The following is a 19,419-nucleotide window of genomic DNA, read 5'->3' on the forward strand; positions in this document are numbered from 1 at the left end:
AAAATCGTGATATTCTCACCTTCCGGCGTCCCTCGCAGCCTTCCCGCTCCTCGCGATGCTCCCGTTCCCAATACTGCCTCTCGACAATGACCCCAGATGACGTAGCGGTCTCACGAGACAGCTACGTCATCACAGGTCAGTGCCGCAAAGCATCAAAGGGAACGGGAGCATCACGAGGAGCGGGAAGGCTGCGGGGACCGCCAGAAGGTGAGAATATCACGATTTTTTATTTCATTTTTTTTTTTTTTACAGGTATACGATTCCCAAGGCCTGGAGGAGAGTCTCCTCTCCTCCACCCTGGGTACCAACCACATATGATCCGCTTACTTCCCGCATGGTGGGCATAGTCCCATGTGGAAAGTAAGCGGATCAGTGCATTCCTATGTGTGCGGAATCCCCGCGATTCAGCACAAAGAATGAACATGCTGCGTTTTTTTCCGGAATGTGATTCCGCCACAGAAAAAAACGCAACATGTGCACAAAAAAATGCAGATTGCATTCTAATAATAGGATGCTTAATGTATGCGTTTTTTCACAGTTTTATCGAGTTTTAAAAAAAAAAATCCTGAAACGTGTGCACACAGCCTAAAAGGAAATCGGTCAGCAGGTTTTTGCTACCTCATCTGAGAGCAGCATGATCTAAGCAGACACAAACATGTATCACATTACTAGGTGCAGTGGTTATGACAGAGCTTTTAGATTTAGAATGAAGCAGAGCTAAGAAAGCTAACCCCGCCTCCCCAGGCTCTGTGTGTACATTGTCTGTAGACAGTGAGCTGCTTATCTCAGGAGGGGGCAGGGTCGGACAAATGTCCGCTTGCCAGCTAGCCACAGCAATGATAATCTCCTTACCCATCATTAGACCCAAGAATAAAAGCCTTTCCTGTTAGAACCTTGAAGAATACCTACAACAAGAACTAGGAGTACAAAGAAAACACATTTCAGTGAATTAAATTCCTAGAAATGTATTTTGGCTTTGTACTCCTAGTTCTTTTTGTAGGTATTTTTAATGATAATGGCCTAGTGACAAAACCTTTAGGGTAAGTAAACGAGCACACAGCCTAATAAGTGACAAATCCCTGAATTCTGTTTTTCAGCCACTACCTCATGCTGTCCTCAGATTACATAGCAAAAACCTGCTGACAGATTCCCTTTAAATTATGCGGTTCGGCAAATTATGAATATTGGGAATACAATTCAGAAGAACAAAACGGGAAAGTATTCAACAGTCATTGAAAATTACCTTGGAGAGTGCAGTGTTGGCACTGAACCCGCTGTCCACAATGATGCCACTTGCACTGGCACTGCTTGCATTGATGCCACTTCCGCTGAGTGCGCTGCCTGCATTGGTGCTGCTTGTATTGATGCTGCTCGTGGAGACACTGTTGCCAACTCGAAAAGGGGAAGCCGTCAGCCCTAAGGTTAACTCTTCAAATAAAAAAAAAATTAAAAAAAATTAGATTGTGTGATGAACGCATGCACAGAATACAGAAAGGCTTCTGAGATATAAAAAATGATAGAAGTCAACGATAGAACAAAAAACGCATTGACATTTCCAGACCAAGTGACCAGCTGCATCATATTGTTTAGAGGGGTCTGATGAAATAATCCCCAAAAAGGCAGCAACATTTAGAGAGGTACAAACAAAGCATCAGTCATGGGCCGTCACCAGGAGACCTCGGCGTTTACAGCAGTGGGCTGCCTTCACTAACAAATGACACTAACATAACATGATGTTCCGAATTTGCTGGCAGTAGGACCCTGCACGCCGTATGGCAGGCTCGTGTTTATTTCCATGACATCCAAGTGATGTAATGGAGCCACTTGATGGATAGTTTTATAGAAGACGCAGCACCGAGGCAGAATGTCGCCAAGTAAACACGCTGACTGATGACCATTCCTGCTCAGGGGATACAGACTAAAAAGGTAATGAGAAAAAGATCAAAGAAAACCCATGCCTATCCGAGTGATGCATGCTCAGCATGAGCACGACCAGTAACACCCAAAGTGTCCCGACAGCGCCCTCATAATCCAACATGCTGGAGGTGCCCAACATGGAGCAATGACATGTACTGGACTAGAGGTAGCGCCCACACCTGCAGCACACAGGGCAGATCCTATACATTTCATGGGGTTAGATGCTTTATATAAATCTGTACTTGATAACATGGACCACAAATGATACTCTGCAATATACTTAATCTTGCTCCAATACAACAGTCCTACATGCAAACACCATCCAGCAGGGGACAGCAGAGCGCTTACATCTTCACCATCAGAACTTGTGGCAGCAACTTACCATGGATTTATTACTTTAAAACGCAAAAAACCTGTCTAAATCTACATCACTCTATATGTTATACATATCTAAAAAAAATATAATATATTATATTATAATATAGATATATGTACACACACGCACACACACACGTACGTATACACACACACACACACACGTACGTATACACACACACACGTACGTATACACACACACGTACGTATACACACACACACACACACGTACACGTACGTATACACACACACACGTACGTACACACACACACGTACGTATACACACACACGCACGTATACACACACGTACGTATACACACACACGTACGTATACACACACACGTACGTATACACACACACGTACGTATACACACACACACGTACGTATACACACACACGTACGTATACACACACACACGTACGTATACACACGTACGTATACACACACGTACGTATACACACACGTACGTATACACACACGTACGTATACACACACACACACACACGTACACACACACTGATTATATTATATAATTATGTACACACAGACATGTATACACAACATATGTACACACTCGGAGGGTATACAAATGCATGCTCATATCACACATCGTATACTGTATACAGTAGCTTTCATCACCTAATAAAGTCATTACCTGCTCTCTGGTTTCCTGGTTGCCCCACAATCCTGCTGCTAGTTGGCCCTTGATTTTTGATCTCAATGGTGAGCAGTGTCTTCATGTCTGTGTCTTGCTTCTCACCCTGGGAGTCTCTGGATAATGTGTGAAGAGATGGTGTGGAGGGCTGCACACACTCCTGAGACACTGATGTTGTAATGGTCCCATTTGTATTTTCGGCTTGCAATTGGTTCGAGCTGCTCCTCCCACCCTCCTGCTTTGGGATGAATGAGCTTTGAGGAAGTTTTCTACTCACTTCCCCAGAGGATGTGCCGAGTCCAGCAGAGTTGTGAGCCGAGGACGCTTTTGAGGATGAACCTCGGAAACCTTTTATTTCAGGTACAGATGCAATTTTACCATCTCGTGTTCTATTACTTCCACTTTGATCACCTCTGTGGTGACCAAGCTCGGCAACTGTGTGACCTAGTCCAAATTTCCCTGGCACTTTTCCATCCTGTGTCACCTTCTGATTGTTTTCTTGCCCATTTTTCTGGCCAGCAATGAACAATGACTGTTGCTGCAGTATCCTTGCTCCTCTAGATGGAGTTCTCTCGCCCCTCATACTAGAGAACCGGAAACCTAAAGAAGGTTGTGTCCCAGGGGGCTCTTCTGTAAACTTCTTCATTCGGTCCCTCACCGAGTTAGCTCGCCGAAAGGGGAAAACTGACACTTGGCCATCTAATAATAAAATTCATATTTAATTAGATGCAAACCATAGAAAAAGAATATTACGACGTATAGCAATGTTCTGTAAGAAGCACAAACACAATATAGAAAATGTCAGTAATTTTTGCAGAAGGGGCAATTGTAAGACCGTTTTTACCTTTTCAAGGCATCAGGTCACCAGATCCAATGATCACCCAGACTAAGATTTTTAGAGAAATGAAGGGCGCCAAGAAACTGAACAATACAGAATTACAGACATGCAAATGGTCATTATATGAATATCTAGAAGGTAGAAGAACAAATTTAGAGATTGTGTTCTCTGTTTACTGGCACGTCTCCCTACATTAACACCCACTGTGATGGGACTGGGTTGGGCACGTGCGGGACAGTACCGCATTGTGTTAGACTGTGGATCTGCGTGCTCACTTCCGTTCCTGGGGTGATGCTAAGGTTTGGAGGAATCCTTATGTGTATTGTTCTACAGTGGCCTCTGAAGTGCATTGTCTCATTCTCCTTTTACACATGTCCCAACATTCTGAAAGTGGATGTGATCGGGTAAAAGATTCCTAATCGTTGGAAGTCCAAGTGATGACATCCAAAAATCCTGAAAATGGGACTCTACAGACCCCTTTGAATGTAGCAGAGATGTGCATCCTTGAAATGCGCTCAATTCATCGTCTTATGGGACTGCAGTTTTATGCTAGGCCATTTCTGACACTTCTATAGGCAATGAATTAAGCAGCAGAGGTCCAGGATGTACAATCCTGCTGTATTCAAGCAAAGCCCTGTTCTCAGGTTTAGTGATGAGCTCAGACAACGTCTTATAAGCGCATGCTTCGATGTTGTCCGAGCATCTGGGTGTACACGCATATTATGTTTCAGTCCCTGCAGCTGCATTATTTACGGCTGTTTGGGAATACCCACATGTGATGAGGCAGTTTAAGCCACAAATCATGCAGCCGCAAGGACTCAAACATAATATACTAGCAATCTCAAATGCTTAGATAAAACCGGAGCGTGCTCAGATAAGACGTTGTCCGAGCGTACTCGTTCATCACTACTCAGGATTACTTGGGGTTCCAGTAATCAGTAATTTATTCTTCATCACACAGGTCGAGAGTAGTGATGAGCGAGTGTACTCGTTGCTCGGGTTTTCCCTAGCACGCTCGGCTGGTCTCCGAGTATTTGTAACTGCTCGGAGATTTAGTTTTCATTGCCTCAGCTGCATGATTTACAGCTATTAGCCAGCCTGAGTACATGTGGGGGTTGCCTAGTTGCTAGGGAATCCCCACATGTATTCAAGCTATCAGCTGTAAATCATGCAGCTGAGGCAATGAAAACTAAATCTCCGAGCAGTTACAAATACTCGGAGACCACCCGAGCGTGCTAGGGAAAACCCGAGTAACGAGTACACTCGCACATCACTAATTGAGTGTAATTTTCAGTTACAGGAATACAGCCCATTAATAGATTTAGTGCCCCTAAACAGATTAAAATGTTTTGGAGGGGGACGTTGTAGCTAAAGGAGTCCTTATTGTTGACTTCTGGGGATTTGACTGCTCATACATCAACAATCCTGAGAATGAAGTGGCAACAGCATCATCTTAGCACTGCAGCTCCTTCAACCTTCAGGCTTTTTTATTTTTATTGACACACTTACCTAATGACTATGTAGGGGACTGCAGCAGAGCTCCATTATTTTATGGTTATGAAAACTTAATTCCAGCTCACCCAGTTGCTTTATGGTCATCTACCTGGGGCTCAGACACTGGCCTCACATCAAGGATAATAGAAAAAAATTGGAATCCGGCTCAACAGGACTGGATTTTCCATTTATTTTTAAAAAGAAATTCTAGTGCATACAAAAGAATAATGTACATGGTCGACATGACCAAGTCAACGCATTTTGCCTGCACTAAGCAGTCTTACTGATAAGTCATGAGTAAGACCGCTTAGTGCAGTTGAAAAGCGTCGATTGGGTCATGTCGACCATGTACCGTACATTTTTCTCTTGTATGCACTATAATTTGAAAAAGAAAAGGAAAATCTACTCCTGTTGAGCCAGACTCCAATTTTTTTTATTTTATGGTGTCTATATTCTGGGAGTCAGTTTCCCAAGTTTGGATCCCCATGATCATAATGCTATGATGAAAAGTCATAGAAAATCATTAGAAGAGGCCAAGGGAATTCTCTATAAGACTACCTCAAGCATTCCTATTGTGAATTAACCTACACTCCATTCAGATGGGGCTAGTCAGTCTTGTCCTCCTGATTGGTGAGGGCTGCTAAGTTTGGACACCCAGTGATGGTGGTGTTATCCCCTATCACATGGCTAATGGTTAACTTTAAAACTTGGCACAACACCTTTGTGTTCCATTTTTAGCGCGTCATGAATAATAAAGTGGTGGTTTTGTTGATAAGGAGCAGACAAACCTGGCACGGAGCTAGTTTAAACACAAGTAGACTTATTCTTCCTTGCATTTCCTCGTTTTATTAGAATGTGTGTGCCTGCCGTGCAGGGGCATTATGCTACTTCCAAGGATGAAATTACAACATTTCATATGTTTTTATATCCACTAAAGCAATTATTGCTAATGGTGATGAGAGAGTGTGCTCGGATAAGGAGTTATCAGAACATGCGAGTGTGTTAACCGAGTGTTTTCGGCGTTCTCAATAAATATCTTTGCGCTCCCGCATGTGTCGTGGCTGTTCGACTTCCGCAACACATGCAGGGATTTCCTGTTGGTTAGGCAATCACTGGAAGTGTTGCGGCTGTCGAACAGTGACGAGACATGCAGGGGCGGGAACTCAAACATTATTCAAGCATGTAAAAAAAACACCGTTAGAAAGCCAACATGCTCGCGTAACACCTTATCGGAGCACCTTCGCTCATCACTATATTTTTGCCATCTCTAAATTAACGCAAGCATAATCATTTCCTAACTAGCGTCTGTAGCCACATGTAACTAAAAAGTCCATGGAAGAGGCATGTCTCCGTGCAGCCGAAAGGCAGTCCACAAGAAGCGGAAGTGAAAGATTTCTGGACAATCTATGAAATAACGCCAAAGTACTCATCTTCCCTAAATGTAAACAATATTCGGAATGCCGGCAGAACAAGTAATGAACATCCTTGTACATCTTAAGTGTCTCCATACAGAACAGATATCCAATCTGAAAACTGGCTCACATCATCCGGTGGGAAACCCAACTTAACTATGGCATGTGCACTGGAATCTGCCGCTTCTGATAAAAGCACTGCTTGTTCTTTTCTTTGAACACTTTTGTTAAAAAGCTAAACTTGAATAGTTTCTCCATCAGAATCACTTTAAAGGAAAAAATTGACAAACACGTCTAAAGGCCCCTTCACACTAAACGATGCTGCAGCGATCCAGACAACGATCCGGATCGCTGCAGCGTCGCTGTTTGGTTGCTGGAGAGCTGTCACACAGACCGCTCTCCAGCGACCAACGATGCCGGTAACCAGGGTAAACATCGGGTTACTAAGCGCAGGGCCGCGCTTAGTAACCCGATGTTTACCCTGGTTACCATCCTAAAAGTAAAAAAACAAACGCTTCATGCTTACCTTCCGCTGTCTGTCCCCGGCGCTGTGCTTCTCTGTACTGGCTGTGAGCACAGCGGCCGGAAAGCAGAGCGGTGACGTCACCGCTCTGCTTTCCGGCCGCTGTGCTCACAGTGAGTGCAGGAAAGCACAGCGCCGGAGGACAGACAGCGGAAGGTAAGTATGAAGCGTTTGTTTTTTTTACTTTTAGGATGGTAACCAGGGTAAACATCGGGTTACTAAGCGCGGCCCTGCGCTTAGTAACCCGATGTTTACTCTGGTTACCAGCGAAGACATCGCTGAATCGGCGTCACACACGCCGATTCAGCGATGTCAGCGGGAGAGCCAGCGACCAAATAAAGTTCTGGCCTTCTAGCCCCGACCAACGACATCAGGATTCTGATCGCTGCTGCGTGTCAAACTGAACGATATCGCTAGCCAGGACGCTGCAACGTCACGGATCGCTAGCGATATCGTTTAGTGTGAAGGTACCTTAACTCTCTTGATGATGATGCTCCATAAAAATAATATGCAGACACATCTGTATACAGTACTGAGCAAACGTTTTAGGCAGACGTGGAAAAAGGTTTTGAAAAAACAGAGGTGTTAATTTTTTCTTAACAAAAGAAAAATTTAATCAAATCAATAGTATGATCACTCTGCATTTAAAACGGCATCAAAGCAGGGAGGTTGTTCCAAACATCTTGGAGAACCAACCAAATATCTTCTGTGGATGTAGGCTTGTGAAATCCTTCTGCCTCTTCATGTAATCCAGGGCACATAGGGTCATCATGCGGACCACCAAAGATGTTGTCTTTTCTGCGGAGAACCAGGGGATGAAGGCTTCCTTCTTCCTATATTCAACTGTATTTGCATCTTTTAGACATGATTACAGTTGAACACTTTGGGGACGGGACAGGGAAGAGCTTCCGATCATATGCACTGCGCCTCTGAAGTTGGGAAGCGTACACCCGTCTGCAGAGGTGCAGTGATGATGCGGAAATGCGCAGTGCGCGAGATTTGCTGGAGCTGATGAGGACGCCAGCTCCTGGAAATTATGTTATCACGCCCACAGGGGTGTGATAACATGGAAAGAGTTGACTGGTCTGGGGCAAATAAAACCTCATCGACTAGTCAAAATCATAACTAGCATGCACCCTGAAACTTGGAAGGAACTTCTACCATGCTTCACAGCCGCCTGTAGATGCTCATTGTTAGAGCTTATTCTGATATCCGTTTTATGTATATGAGTGTCATCTGTGTTTTGCATGCATCTATAATAGTGAATTGAGCAGTTCACATGCCCACGATTTTTAATCCGAGAAAAACTGATAAATCTTTGACCAGACACGGCAGGTAACAACTTACTGTCAGTTTCAACAGAGATTAACCAAATGTGGATGATAAAAACAAACACTCTGGCCAAAGTTTAAATCAGTGTTTTGTTTTTTTGGCAGAGAGTTTAATCAGTTGTCACTGGTGAAACTCTGATTTTCTCCTACAACTAAATCACGGATTGTATAAACAGGAGGATAGCTTGGAGTTTAATTGGTTAAAAAAAAGGTACTGTATATTTTATTAATACATTTTTGGGGGTTGAGTAGAAAAAAAAAATAATACACTGTGTGCAGAATTAGGCAAGTTGTATTTTAGAGGATTATTTTTATCATTGATCAACAACTATGTTCTCAGTCAACCCAAAAGACTCAAATATCAAAGCTTAATATTTTTGGAAATTGGAGTGTTTTTTTTTACATTTGGCTATCTTAGGAGGATATCTGTTTGTGCAGGTAACTATTACTGTGCAGAATTATTAGGCAACTTAATAAAAACCAAATATATTCTCATCTCACTTGTTTATTTTCACCAGGTAAACCAATATAACTACACAAAATTTAGAAATAAACATTTCTGACATGCCAAAACAAAACCCCCCAAAAAGTGAGTGACCAATATAGCCACCTTTCTTTATGATGACACTCAGCAGCCTTCCATCCATAGATTCTGTCAGTTGCTTGATCTGTTTACAATCAACATTGCGTGCAGCAGCCACCACAGCCTCCCAGACACTGTTCCGAGAGGTGGACTGTTATCCCTCCTTGTAGATCTCACATTTTATGAGGGACCACAGGTTCTCTATGGGGTTCAGATCAGGTGAACAAGGGGGCCATGTCATTATTTTTTCTTCTTTGAGACCTTTACTGGCCAGCCACGCTGTGGAGTAGTTGGAGGCATGTGATGAAGCATTGTCCTGCATGAAAATCATGTTTTTCTTGAACGATACCGACTTTTTCCTGTACCACTGCTTGAAGAAGTTGTCTTCCAGAAACTGGCAGTAGGTCTGGGAGTTGAGCTTCACTCCATCCTCAACCCGAAAAGGTCCGACAAGTTCATCTTTGATGATACCAGCCCATACCAGTACCCCACCTCCTCCTTGCTGGCATCTGAGAGAGTGGAGCTCTCTGCCCTTTACTGATCCATCCATCTGGCCCATCAAGAGTCACTCTCGTTTCATCAGTCCATAAAACCTTTGAAAAGTCAGTCTTAAGATATTTCTTGGCCCAGTCTTGATGTTTTATCTTATGTTTATTGTTCAAAGGTGGTCGTTTTTCAGCCTTCCTTACCTTGGCCATGTCGCCGAGTTTCGCACACCTTGTGCTTTTTGTTACTCCAGTAACGTTGCAGCTCTGAAATATGTAAATCACCAAATGTCCACAAAAAAAAAAAATCACATAGGGCACTTCAATAATTGTTTTGTCATCCACTAGCATGTGTATTATGCAGATGGTTGCTGTATGTTTATATACCAATATTTACTCTGTTCTGTGGCGTCCCTTAGTACGGTTATTCTCGGATTTATCACCTGTTCTTTTATATTACATCTATTGATAATAAAAATATTTTATCCTTTATTTGTGGGATCTCTTCTTGGCCCCATTGAGAATAATATGGGACTTTTGTTGTTATAGCTCTGAAATATGGCAAAACTGGTGGCAAATGGCATCTTGGCAGCTTCATGCTTGATTTTCCTTAATTCATGTGCAGTTATTTTGCGCTTTTTTGCCCAACACGCTTCTTGCGACCCTGCTGGCTATTTGCCATGAAACGCTTGATTATTCGGTGATCACGCTTTAAGGCTATGTGCACACGTTCAGGATTTCTCGCAGAAAATTCCTGAGAAATCCGGACATTTTCTGCAAGAAATCCGCAAGAAAACTGCATGCGTTCTTGCCGCGTTTTTGCCGCGGTTTTTTTCGGACACTTCCCAATGCATTTTGGAGTGGGAAATCCGCAAAAAAACGGAAAATTAATGAACATGCTGCGTTTTTTACCGCGATGCGTTTTTTTCGCGGAAAAAAACGCATCATGTGCACAAAACATGCAGAATTCATTCTAAATGATGGGATGCTTATTGTATGCGGTTTTTTTGCGGTTTTATAGCGTTTTTATCGGGAAAAACCACGAAAAAACCGCAACGTGTGCACACAGCCTAAAAGTTTGGCAATTTCAAGACTGCTGCATCCCTCTGCAACACATCTCACAATTTTGGACATTTCAGAGCCCAACAAAACTCTTCTGACCCATTTTGCCAAAGGAAAAGAAGTTGCCTAATAATTAAGCACACCTTATATAGGGTTTTGATGTCATTCGACAACACTCCTCCTCATTACAGAGATGGACATCACCTGATTTACTTAAATTGGTAGTTGGCTCTCAAGCCTGAACAGCTTGGAGTAGGACAACATGTATAAAAAGTATCATGTGAGTAAAATACAACTTGCTTAATAATTCTGCACACAGTGTATGTACAAAAAGACAGACATTCACAATCGCTGATAAATTGCATACATGTTAACAGATTGTGCGGAATCTTCCAAGGTGGTGACCAAAGTGGTCAAAAAATATCCAGTTATAGCGTATAATTTTACTAGTAAGCAAAAGGATTGACCACCTTACCCGTTCATAGAGTCAGGTAGGTTTGTTACCAGAGAAAACATGAAGTCCCCAACGCATGTTTCGCTATTCAAGTCATTAGCTTTCTCAAAGAGAGTTTGTTAATAGTAGTACCTGAAAGGGCCTTTATATATCCATGATAGGAGTCACATGATAGTGGTCATGTGTCCCGCCTCCACCAGTAGGATTGAAGGAGGCACTACATGCACACAGCCACGTGCATCATCCAGACACTGCCCTACTATCTGGCAGTCATTGCACATGTACGGGTGTGCGGCATGTTGCCCAGGCTCATGAGCATGCGCAGACGGCACATACATGCTGAGAGATGCCCAGAGACGCATGCATGCGCAAATCAATTCCATAGGAAACTTTAAAAGGGAAAAAAATATATATATAAGAAAAAGAAGAAAGGTCCAGGAAAGAATACTACCAGTCAACGAACTTCAAACAAAAGACAGACAATTAAAACAGTAATTAGTCAAGAATGGAGAGTAGCGGACAGTACACACAGACTATGTGCGTGCTTTTCCTGCGCGTATCAGTGGGCATCTCTCGGGATCTATGTGCGGGCTGCGTATGCTCGGGAGCCTCAGCAACCTGCCGCGCTCCCAGAAACAATGACAGCCTGATGGGTGGGCGGTGTCTGGTGTGCATGCGCAGCCTCCCTCAACCCCCCCCCCCCCCACACACACACACACACACACACACACACACACACACACAACCACCACCACCACCTTTTCCCCATTGGTGGAGGTTGGTCGCATGACCACAATCATGTGACTGCTATCATGTGACTGCTATCGTGGATACATAACGGTCCTGGGAGGTAATACTGTTACCAAACTCCCCTTAAGAATGCAAATTGCTTGAGTAGCGAAATGTGCATTGGGGACTTTTTTTCTGGTAACAAACCTAGCTGACTATCAATGGGCTCTCCTTTTACTTACTAGTAAAATTGTATGATATATCTGTGTATATTTTTTGACCACTTTGTTCACCACCCTGGGAGGTTACACATACCCAGCGGGTAAAACTTGACATTGTTTATATGTATGCAGTTTATCAATGATTGTTACATGTCTGTATTTTTGCACATACCATTTTTCTATTCAATATCTAAAAATTTGTACCTTTATAAAATATATTTTAATTAAACTATAATATGATCTCCCATTTATACAATGTTATTTTGGAGTGGTTGATAATTTTTGTGTGGGTATGGTCTTTGACCACAGATAGTGGCATTATTCACATGAGTATATTCTTGTATTTAACAGTCACAAATGTGTGAATATGCTCTCAAAAGGCTGGAGGAGAGGCACAATAAACTGCCTTATGCTACAGACAAATATTTCAAATGTAGACTAAGTTAAGAGCCCCGGTTGCCACAGCACTGGTCACTATTGAGCATGTACATAAAGTGCAGTATAGATTCATCTCGCCTAAACCTCCGACCCCACAGTACTGGTCACTACTGAGCATGTACATAAAAACCTCAGACTCCACAGCACTGGTCACTACTGAGCATGTACATAAAGTGCGGCACAGATTCATCTCACCTAAACCTCCGACTCCACAGCACTGGTCACAACTGAGCATGTACATAAAGTGCAACACAGATTCAACTCACCTAAACCTCCGACACCACAGCACTGGTCACTACTGAGCATGTACATAAAGTGCAGCACAGATTCATCTCACCTAAACCTCCAGATCTACAGCACTGGTCACTACTGAGCGTGTAAATAAAGTGCAGCACAGATTCATCTCACCTAAACCTCCGACTCCACAGCACTGGTCACTACTGAGCATGTACATAAAGTGCAACACAGATTAATCTCACCTAAACCTCCAGATCTACAGCACTGGTCACTACTGAGCGTGTAAATAAAGTGCAGCATAAATTCATCTCACCGAAACCTATATTTTAGGAGTGTCAATTTTATACTGACTCTACAGCCCTGCCAGTTACTATTTTCTACATTCCAGTGCCTATATTTTCATGCATATTACAGTAAGGTGAGTCACTTAATATGCTTTCCAAGTCAAAAGTATGGTTTTTGGCAACAATTCTTTCATGAAGACCACTTCTGGACAGATTTTTCCCAAACTTTAGTTGGGTGTAGTCCAATCCCATTGGTTGATGCCAAGGGGATGAAACACAGATTTCAGCAGTGTGTAAGTTATTAGGCTGTGTGCTGTATACTTAAATCCTTCATTGCATCACCTGGAGATTATCACTGCCTGGGCTAGAGCTAACACCACTGCTAGATTGACCACACTCCCTTCTCTGATAAGGAGATCACTTTCAATAGACAATGTACATAGAAAGCAACATCTAAAAACTGATAGTTTACTTGGTGCAACAGTTGTGTAACAAAGCGCTAAATTGTTAGAATCCGGTTCTCTTTTCCTACATTATGCTTCTCTCGGATAAGGTGGCAAAAGCCTAGGGTCAGTTTCCCTTTAAAGTGGACCTGTCACCAGATTTTACAATACAATCTGAATATCTGGAAGTAAAACAAGGAACCACTTAGCACAGCTGGGGAAAAAAAAAAAAAGACTGCTCATGTGAAGTATGGTCACTTTATTGCCATTGTACATTTTGAAGGCCTGATGGAGGCATCTGAATGAGGCTCAAATGCATAGCCTCAAAGTGACCACACATCTACCCACAATGCATCTTTTCCAGCATCGCCCAGTGATTTTTTATTTTTTTTGCACACCCTGCATTTCTCATTATAGTTTCCATAGTGCAAAATCGGCATAAGGAGGAGCAGCAGCAGAGGTCCACACTTTACAAACTCTCAGTGTTGTGCCTGGTGAGCAGTTCTGCTTATTCTCAGAATCACTATCTTTAAACATTACACTACAGAGAACCACTTTTTTTTTTAGCTCTCTTGAGCCTCCACTTTTCTGAAGAAAGCCACTAGTAAAAAGTCTTAAAGGGAATCAGTCACCCCAAAATTGGCCTACAAACTAAGTCCACCGGCATCAGGAGCTTATCTACAGCATCCTGTAATGCCGTAGATAAGCCCCCGATGTAACCTGAAAGATGAGAAAAAGGTTAGATTATACTCTCCCAGGGGCGGTCCCAGTGCGGTCCGGTCCGATGGGCGTCGCAGTCCGGTGCGGGCCCTCCCATCTTCATACGATGACGTCCTCTTCTTGTCTTCCTGCCGCGGCTCCGGCGTACTTTGTCTGCCCTGTTGAGGTCAGAGCAAAGTACTGCAGTGCCCAGGCGCCGAGAAAGGTCAGAGAGGCCCGACGCCTGCGCACTGCAGTACTTTGCTCTGCCCTCAACAGGGCAAATCAGTACGCCTGCGCAGGAGCTGCGACAGGAAGACAAGAAGAGGACGTCATCGTATGAAGATGGGAGGCGCTGGACCCGGACCGCAACGCCTATCGGATCGGACCCCAGCGGGACTGCCCCTGGGTGAGTACAATATAACCTGTTTTTGTTATCTTTCAGGATACATCGGGGGCCACAGTTTATAGGCCAATTTTGGGGTGACAGATTCCCTTTAATTGGGGTTGCCACCTTAATTTTATTTTCATTCACGGCTAGCTTATCAAAAGATTACAGCCGGCCGACATTTTCTATGGGCAAGTTGGAAAACCATAAAAAGTCATTACAATTTGTAAGTGATATACTGTATGTCTTTAGTCTATAATACAGATCTTAATTATACAGTAATGCCATTAGCGTCATTAATTCCAGCCGCTATATAGGGGTTCTTTACAGTTAGAGCAGTCGACCGTATAATACCTTACCACAAGAGACATAAATGGCAGCTATAACAGCATTTGAAAAAAGGACAACTAATGGCATTGCGGTTAATAAATGTAGCGATAGACTGGTTGTGAAAGGTTGAACTTGAGGGACCTACGTCTTTTCAACCTATTAACAATTTGTACAAGTGTCTCCATCCTCAATAAATCCATTCAATTATTTTATGAGTGGGAATAGAGTGCCTTATTTTTTGTTTTACTTTTGTTTTTTTTGTGTTTTTACAGGAATTTCTGGCCAGTGGGCAACACTTGTCTGATACTCTATTCCACGTCCACTCCACTAATATGATTAGCAATTTTCAAACGTAAAAAGAAAATACCGGTATGCAATCAGCACCAAATAAGGTACCAGCACCACTTACAAAAAAAATAAAATAATAATAATAATATGATGTTTCCCACTACAGCTACAAATTGCAATTCAATGGGGAAAAATACATGAACAGAATTGGGCTGTATCCTGAGCCAAAACCATAACATAAGTAGCATATTTTTAGATTGCACAGTAAACCACAATGCCATAGTAACACCTGCTGCCTCTTCACAGCGAGGCAATAAACTGTGTAACACTGGCAGCAAACAGGGAGAGCAGATCTCCAAGGAAGAGGATGCGTCTGGGACTGTTCCAGGAAGCTTTCCTTTCCACTTTGCCCCAGGCTCTTGTTTAAATTGTCTTCTGCTTCTCTGTCCATGAAAGGAATGGCGCTGGATGTTTAACAGGTCCCATGCATGCTCCCTACTTGCACATATTTTATCCCAATAAGGCAGGGAGACCAGGACTTGGGGAGTTTCCTCCCCTCCTCCCCAATGGGCCTCTATTAGATCTTAACCCTGTTACTGCTGCATAGGTGAAAAGTTCATTATCTAGGAAACAAGGCATCTCGCTGTGTAAATCGCATCTCGGAAAGTCATTCGCTGCCGTTTTCACAAATATTATTCTCCAGAGCCGCAGTCGACTCAAGAGACCCTGCATTACTGACGACACGGGATTATTTCGGTAATACAACCCAGATCAGTCACTTCTACGCTGTTCACAGAAATATATAGATTGTAACACCTTCAAGGTTAACCAAGCACAGTGCCGTATATTTGTGGTGGTGGAGCCTGGTACTGCAGCTACTTGCTACTCAAAGTAGAGGTCCCCCACACAGACTAAAGTTGGCCAAAACCACATGCATCGGCAGATAAGTTAGCCGTCTATTGTGTGAGGGCCTCCTGAATCTGACAGATTGTTGAGCCAACAATCCTGCGTACGGGGAATTCCGGTGAGACAGTGGTCAGCAGGTTCACTATTCGGCTCAGTTATCTAATGTGTATGGGGACCTCTAGTCATATGAAAGTGACGGAGCAGTAAAACCAAGCACAGCCACTGCAAAAATGATTGAACCTGTTTTTGCTAAACAAGAAATAAGGCTGGATACAGCACTCACTGCAGCAGTGTGGCCCCTTAAAGGGACTCTGTCACCTGAATTTGGCGGGCTCTGTTAACGGTCCGATGGGCGGCGTTTTCTGTTCTTTAATGCACCCCTTCCTTTCCTGCTGGCCGCAATATTATCTTGAATGTGATTCGGTTTCCTCCGTAGTACACGCGTGCGCAATGCAATCTCGCCTTGCGCACGCGCAGTATGCTTTGCCCAACTGCGGGCAAAGCCGAAAAGCATTAGTGCGCATGCGCCGGTGCACTTTGTCCCGGATCACAGCAAAATACTTCCGGGACAGTGCACCGGCGCATGCGCACTAATGCTTTTCGGCTTTGCCCGCAGTTGGGCAAAGCATACTGCGCGTGCGCACGGCGAGATTGCATTGCGCATGCGCGTACTACGGAGGAAACCAAATCACATTCAAGACAATATTGCGGCCAGCGGGAAAGGAAGGGGTGCATGAAAGAACAGAAAACACCGCCCATCGGACTGTTAACAGAGCCCGCCAAATTCCGGTGACAGAGTCCCTTTAAATTAAAAGGATCATCCCACTGATTTGATATTGATGGCCTAAGAGTCAATCAGTCTTAGAAAACACCTTTCACTTGAAGAACTGCACCATGTAGTCCGCTTTCTATTGTACTATCCAAACTGTATTTAGTACAAACAGATCTCCACGCTTTGGTACATTGTGAGCCACAATGGAATCCTACCATCCGAAGTGGCACGTTGTGGTGTTAGGATATAACTGCTGACAGTAACCAGTGCCTACAGTCATAACTGAGGCCTCCATGGCAAGCTACAAACAGGAGAAGACTGCAAGGCTGTCCTATACAAGAAAAGCTAATGATTAACATTCAATTTGTAAAAAAGAACTGTAAGCACAAAAAAGAACTCAAAACCAAGTGCAGGCATGCGCTCACTTGGCACAGCTGAGCAGTTCAGCACATCTTCCAACCAACTTGTTATCCATCAGTTTCTGTCCACCTTTGGCTCCTAACAAATAAAGTTGCATCCAAACATTAAATATTTGAGATTAGAATGGCATTACTGCTCTAGAAAATAGGAAATAAAGATACTTTGCGCATAAATCGGCCAGTTCATGTATGCCCAGCAGCCAATGACAAGGTGATCCTCTTTGCTGGGAATGTAACCTAATGTGATTCTTCTCCTGGGCTGATTGCCTACATTTTTATAGAGCAGCAATGCAATTCCAATTTCGCATTATTTCATGTTTGAATGATATAGCGTTACAGAGTGCAACTTTGTTATATATGGAGGTGGCTAATCTTAGTATTCACTTGTGCACACCTGGTCTCTGTTTGGAAGTGATGGTCAGTCTGATATTTATACATAGGCTCTCTAACCAAGCACTCCACCCATAAGCCTATGGCGGTTTTAATCACAACAGAATCTTACCTACCCATACAGTTGTGGGCTAGCAGCCCAGGAGAAGCATCATTTAGGTTAGGTTCCCAGCAAAGGGGATCACCTTGATGTTGGCTGCTGGGCATATATGAATTGTCCAGTTTATGAGCTAAGTATCTTCATTTTTTCCCCATTTTCTATAGCAGTAATGCAATGCCAATTTCATATATATCACTTTTGCATGCTATAGTGTTACAGAGTGCAACTGTTCGTTATACATGGAGAGGTATACTCTTAGTATGCACCTGTTCACACCTGGTCTCCGTTTGGAAGGGATTGTCAGTCATACTCCTCTGGCTTCTGTGAAGCCATCAGTCAAGGAAGAGAGGGTGGAGAGCGATGGAAAACAAGTAGGGCGGAATTTGCACTGAACATCAAAGGCGCAGCAAACCCTGTGTTTGGTTTGAGTAGTCCTCTTCTGCTGACAGAGTCCTTTTAAATGTTATTTTCAGACACAATCACACAAGAATTCTGTGTGTACAACATAAAAATGTGAAGAAAAAAAATGATCAGGAAAGCGAAACAAGGTGATTTGAAGGTGTAATCACATTGTATAACATGGAGGGTGTGTGAGATAAAAAGGATAAGGTAAGCATAAGCCACGCCAAACCACGTGATCCTTCACAGTGACAAAATTGTGTTTATGGGATAGGGCTTTCTCATATAGAGCATTCAGAGAACATCAGGAGAATATTGTTCCTGTGGCCACAATGTGCTATTTAAAAAGTAGCTGATTTTATCATTTAAAGACGACCTATTAAGCTGGCTGTCATCTTATAATAATAATTATAATAGTAATAATAGTAACAATAATGATAAAAAATAAACCTCAATAGACACCCCCAAAATTATTTTTTATTCAATAATTTAAAAAAAATTAAGTGTTGTCTGATCTAAAAAGCAAAGATTGCAGACTGCTGAATCAGGATACTGTAATGCATACACTGTCAGGATTCCCCTGTGCGAATGGGTAGTATGTATGCAATATGCATACTTGTGGCTATATGCCCATTAGTCTCCTCAAGATTCTCTCATAGAACTGTCTAGTTAAAAGGTGGCTAAAAAGGATGCAACTCTCATACATGTGGTGACAGGACCACCTAACTGCATGGCATATAAGGGGAACTGTGGGAATGTGCACATCAGTCATGATTTGGCAGTCTGGAGCCATTAATTGACTGCAGACCTTTATTCTGAAACTGGCCATCTTTAATAAAACTAGTGATCGTCATGTAAAAGGAGCAGACTGTTTGACCCCAACATGCTTGGCTGCTTCGCATAAACCCCCATGACGGCACAGAGTCAAAACCAAATCTCGCAGGTGATCACAAGACCCGAACAAAACAAGAGCAGATTGTGGGAATTCTATCGATATCGCTCATTTAATCAAGTCAGGGTTAACGGGAAGTCACCAGGTAGGATACCCCCACCATATTGTCCTAATATTAACTCCTTGACATCACAGCCACTTTTGGCCGTTATGAAATTATTTTTACATTCTTTGAGGCATTATACCATTTTGGCGTTGTATTTATCAGTGGCATCATTTTGGAGTACAAATTACTTATTGACTTACTTTAATTAACTCTTGATGGGAAGAAATAGAAACAAAACAGCAATTCTG

The 19,419-nt window shown here is 43.0% G+C and overlaps 1 protein-coding gene across 3 annotated transcripts in view; it reads right to left on the bottom strand.

The window, feature by feature from the left end:
* SMTN (smoothelin) overlaps window positions 1–19,419 on the bottom strand; it is a 173,251-nt gene that overhangs the window by 48,317 nt on the left and 105,515 nt on the right. For all 3 annotated transcript variants that reach the window (XM_069760252.1, XM_069760258.1, XM_069760264.1), the window contains exons 9-10: window positions 2,949–3,647; window positions 1,244–1,428 (exon numbers count right to left, since the gene is read on the bottom strand). In XM_069760252.1, coding sequence (XP_069616353.1) covers window positions 1,244–1,428; window positions 2,949–3,647 — 884 coding nt within the window. The remainder of the gene's footprint in view (window positions 1–1,243; window positions 1,429–2,948; window positions 3,648–19,419) is intronic.

Source organism: Ranitomeya imitator, chromosome 1, assembly GCF_032444005.1.
Source record: "Ranitomeya imitator isolate aRanImi1 chromosome 1, aRanImi1.pri, whole genome shotgun sequence".
NCBI lineage: Eukaryota > Metazoa > Chordata > Amphibia > Anura > Dendrobatidae > Ranitomeya > Ranitomeya imitator.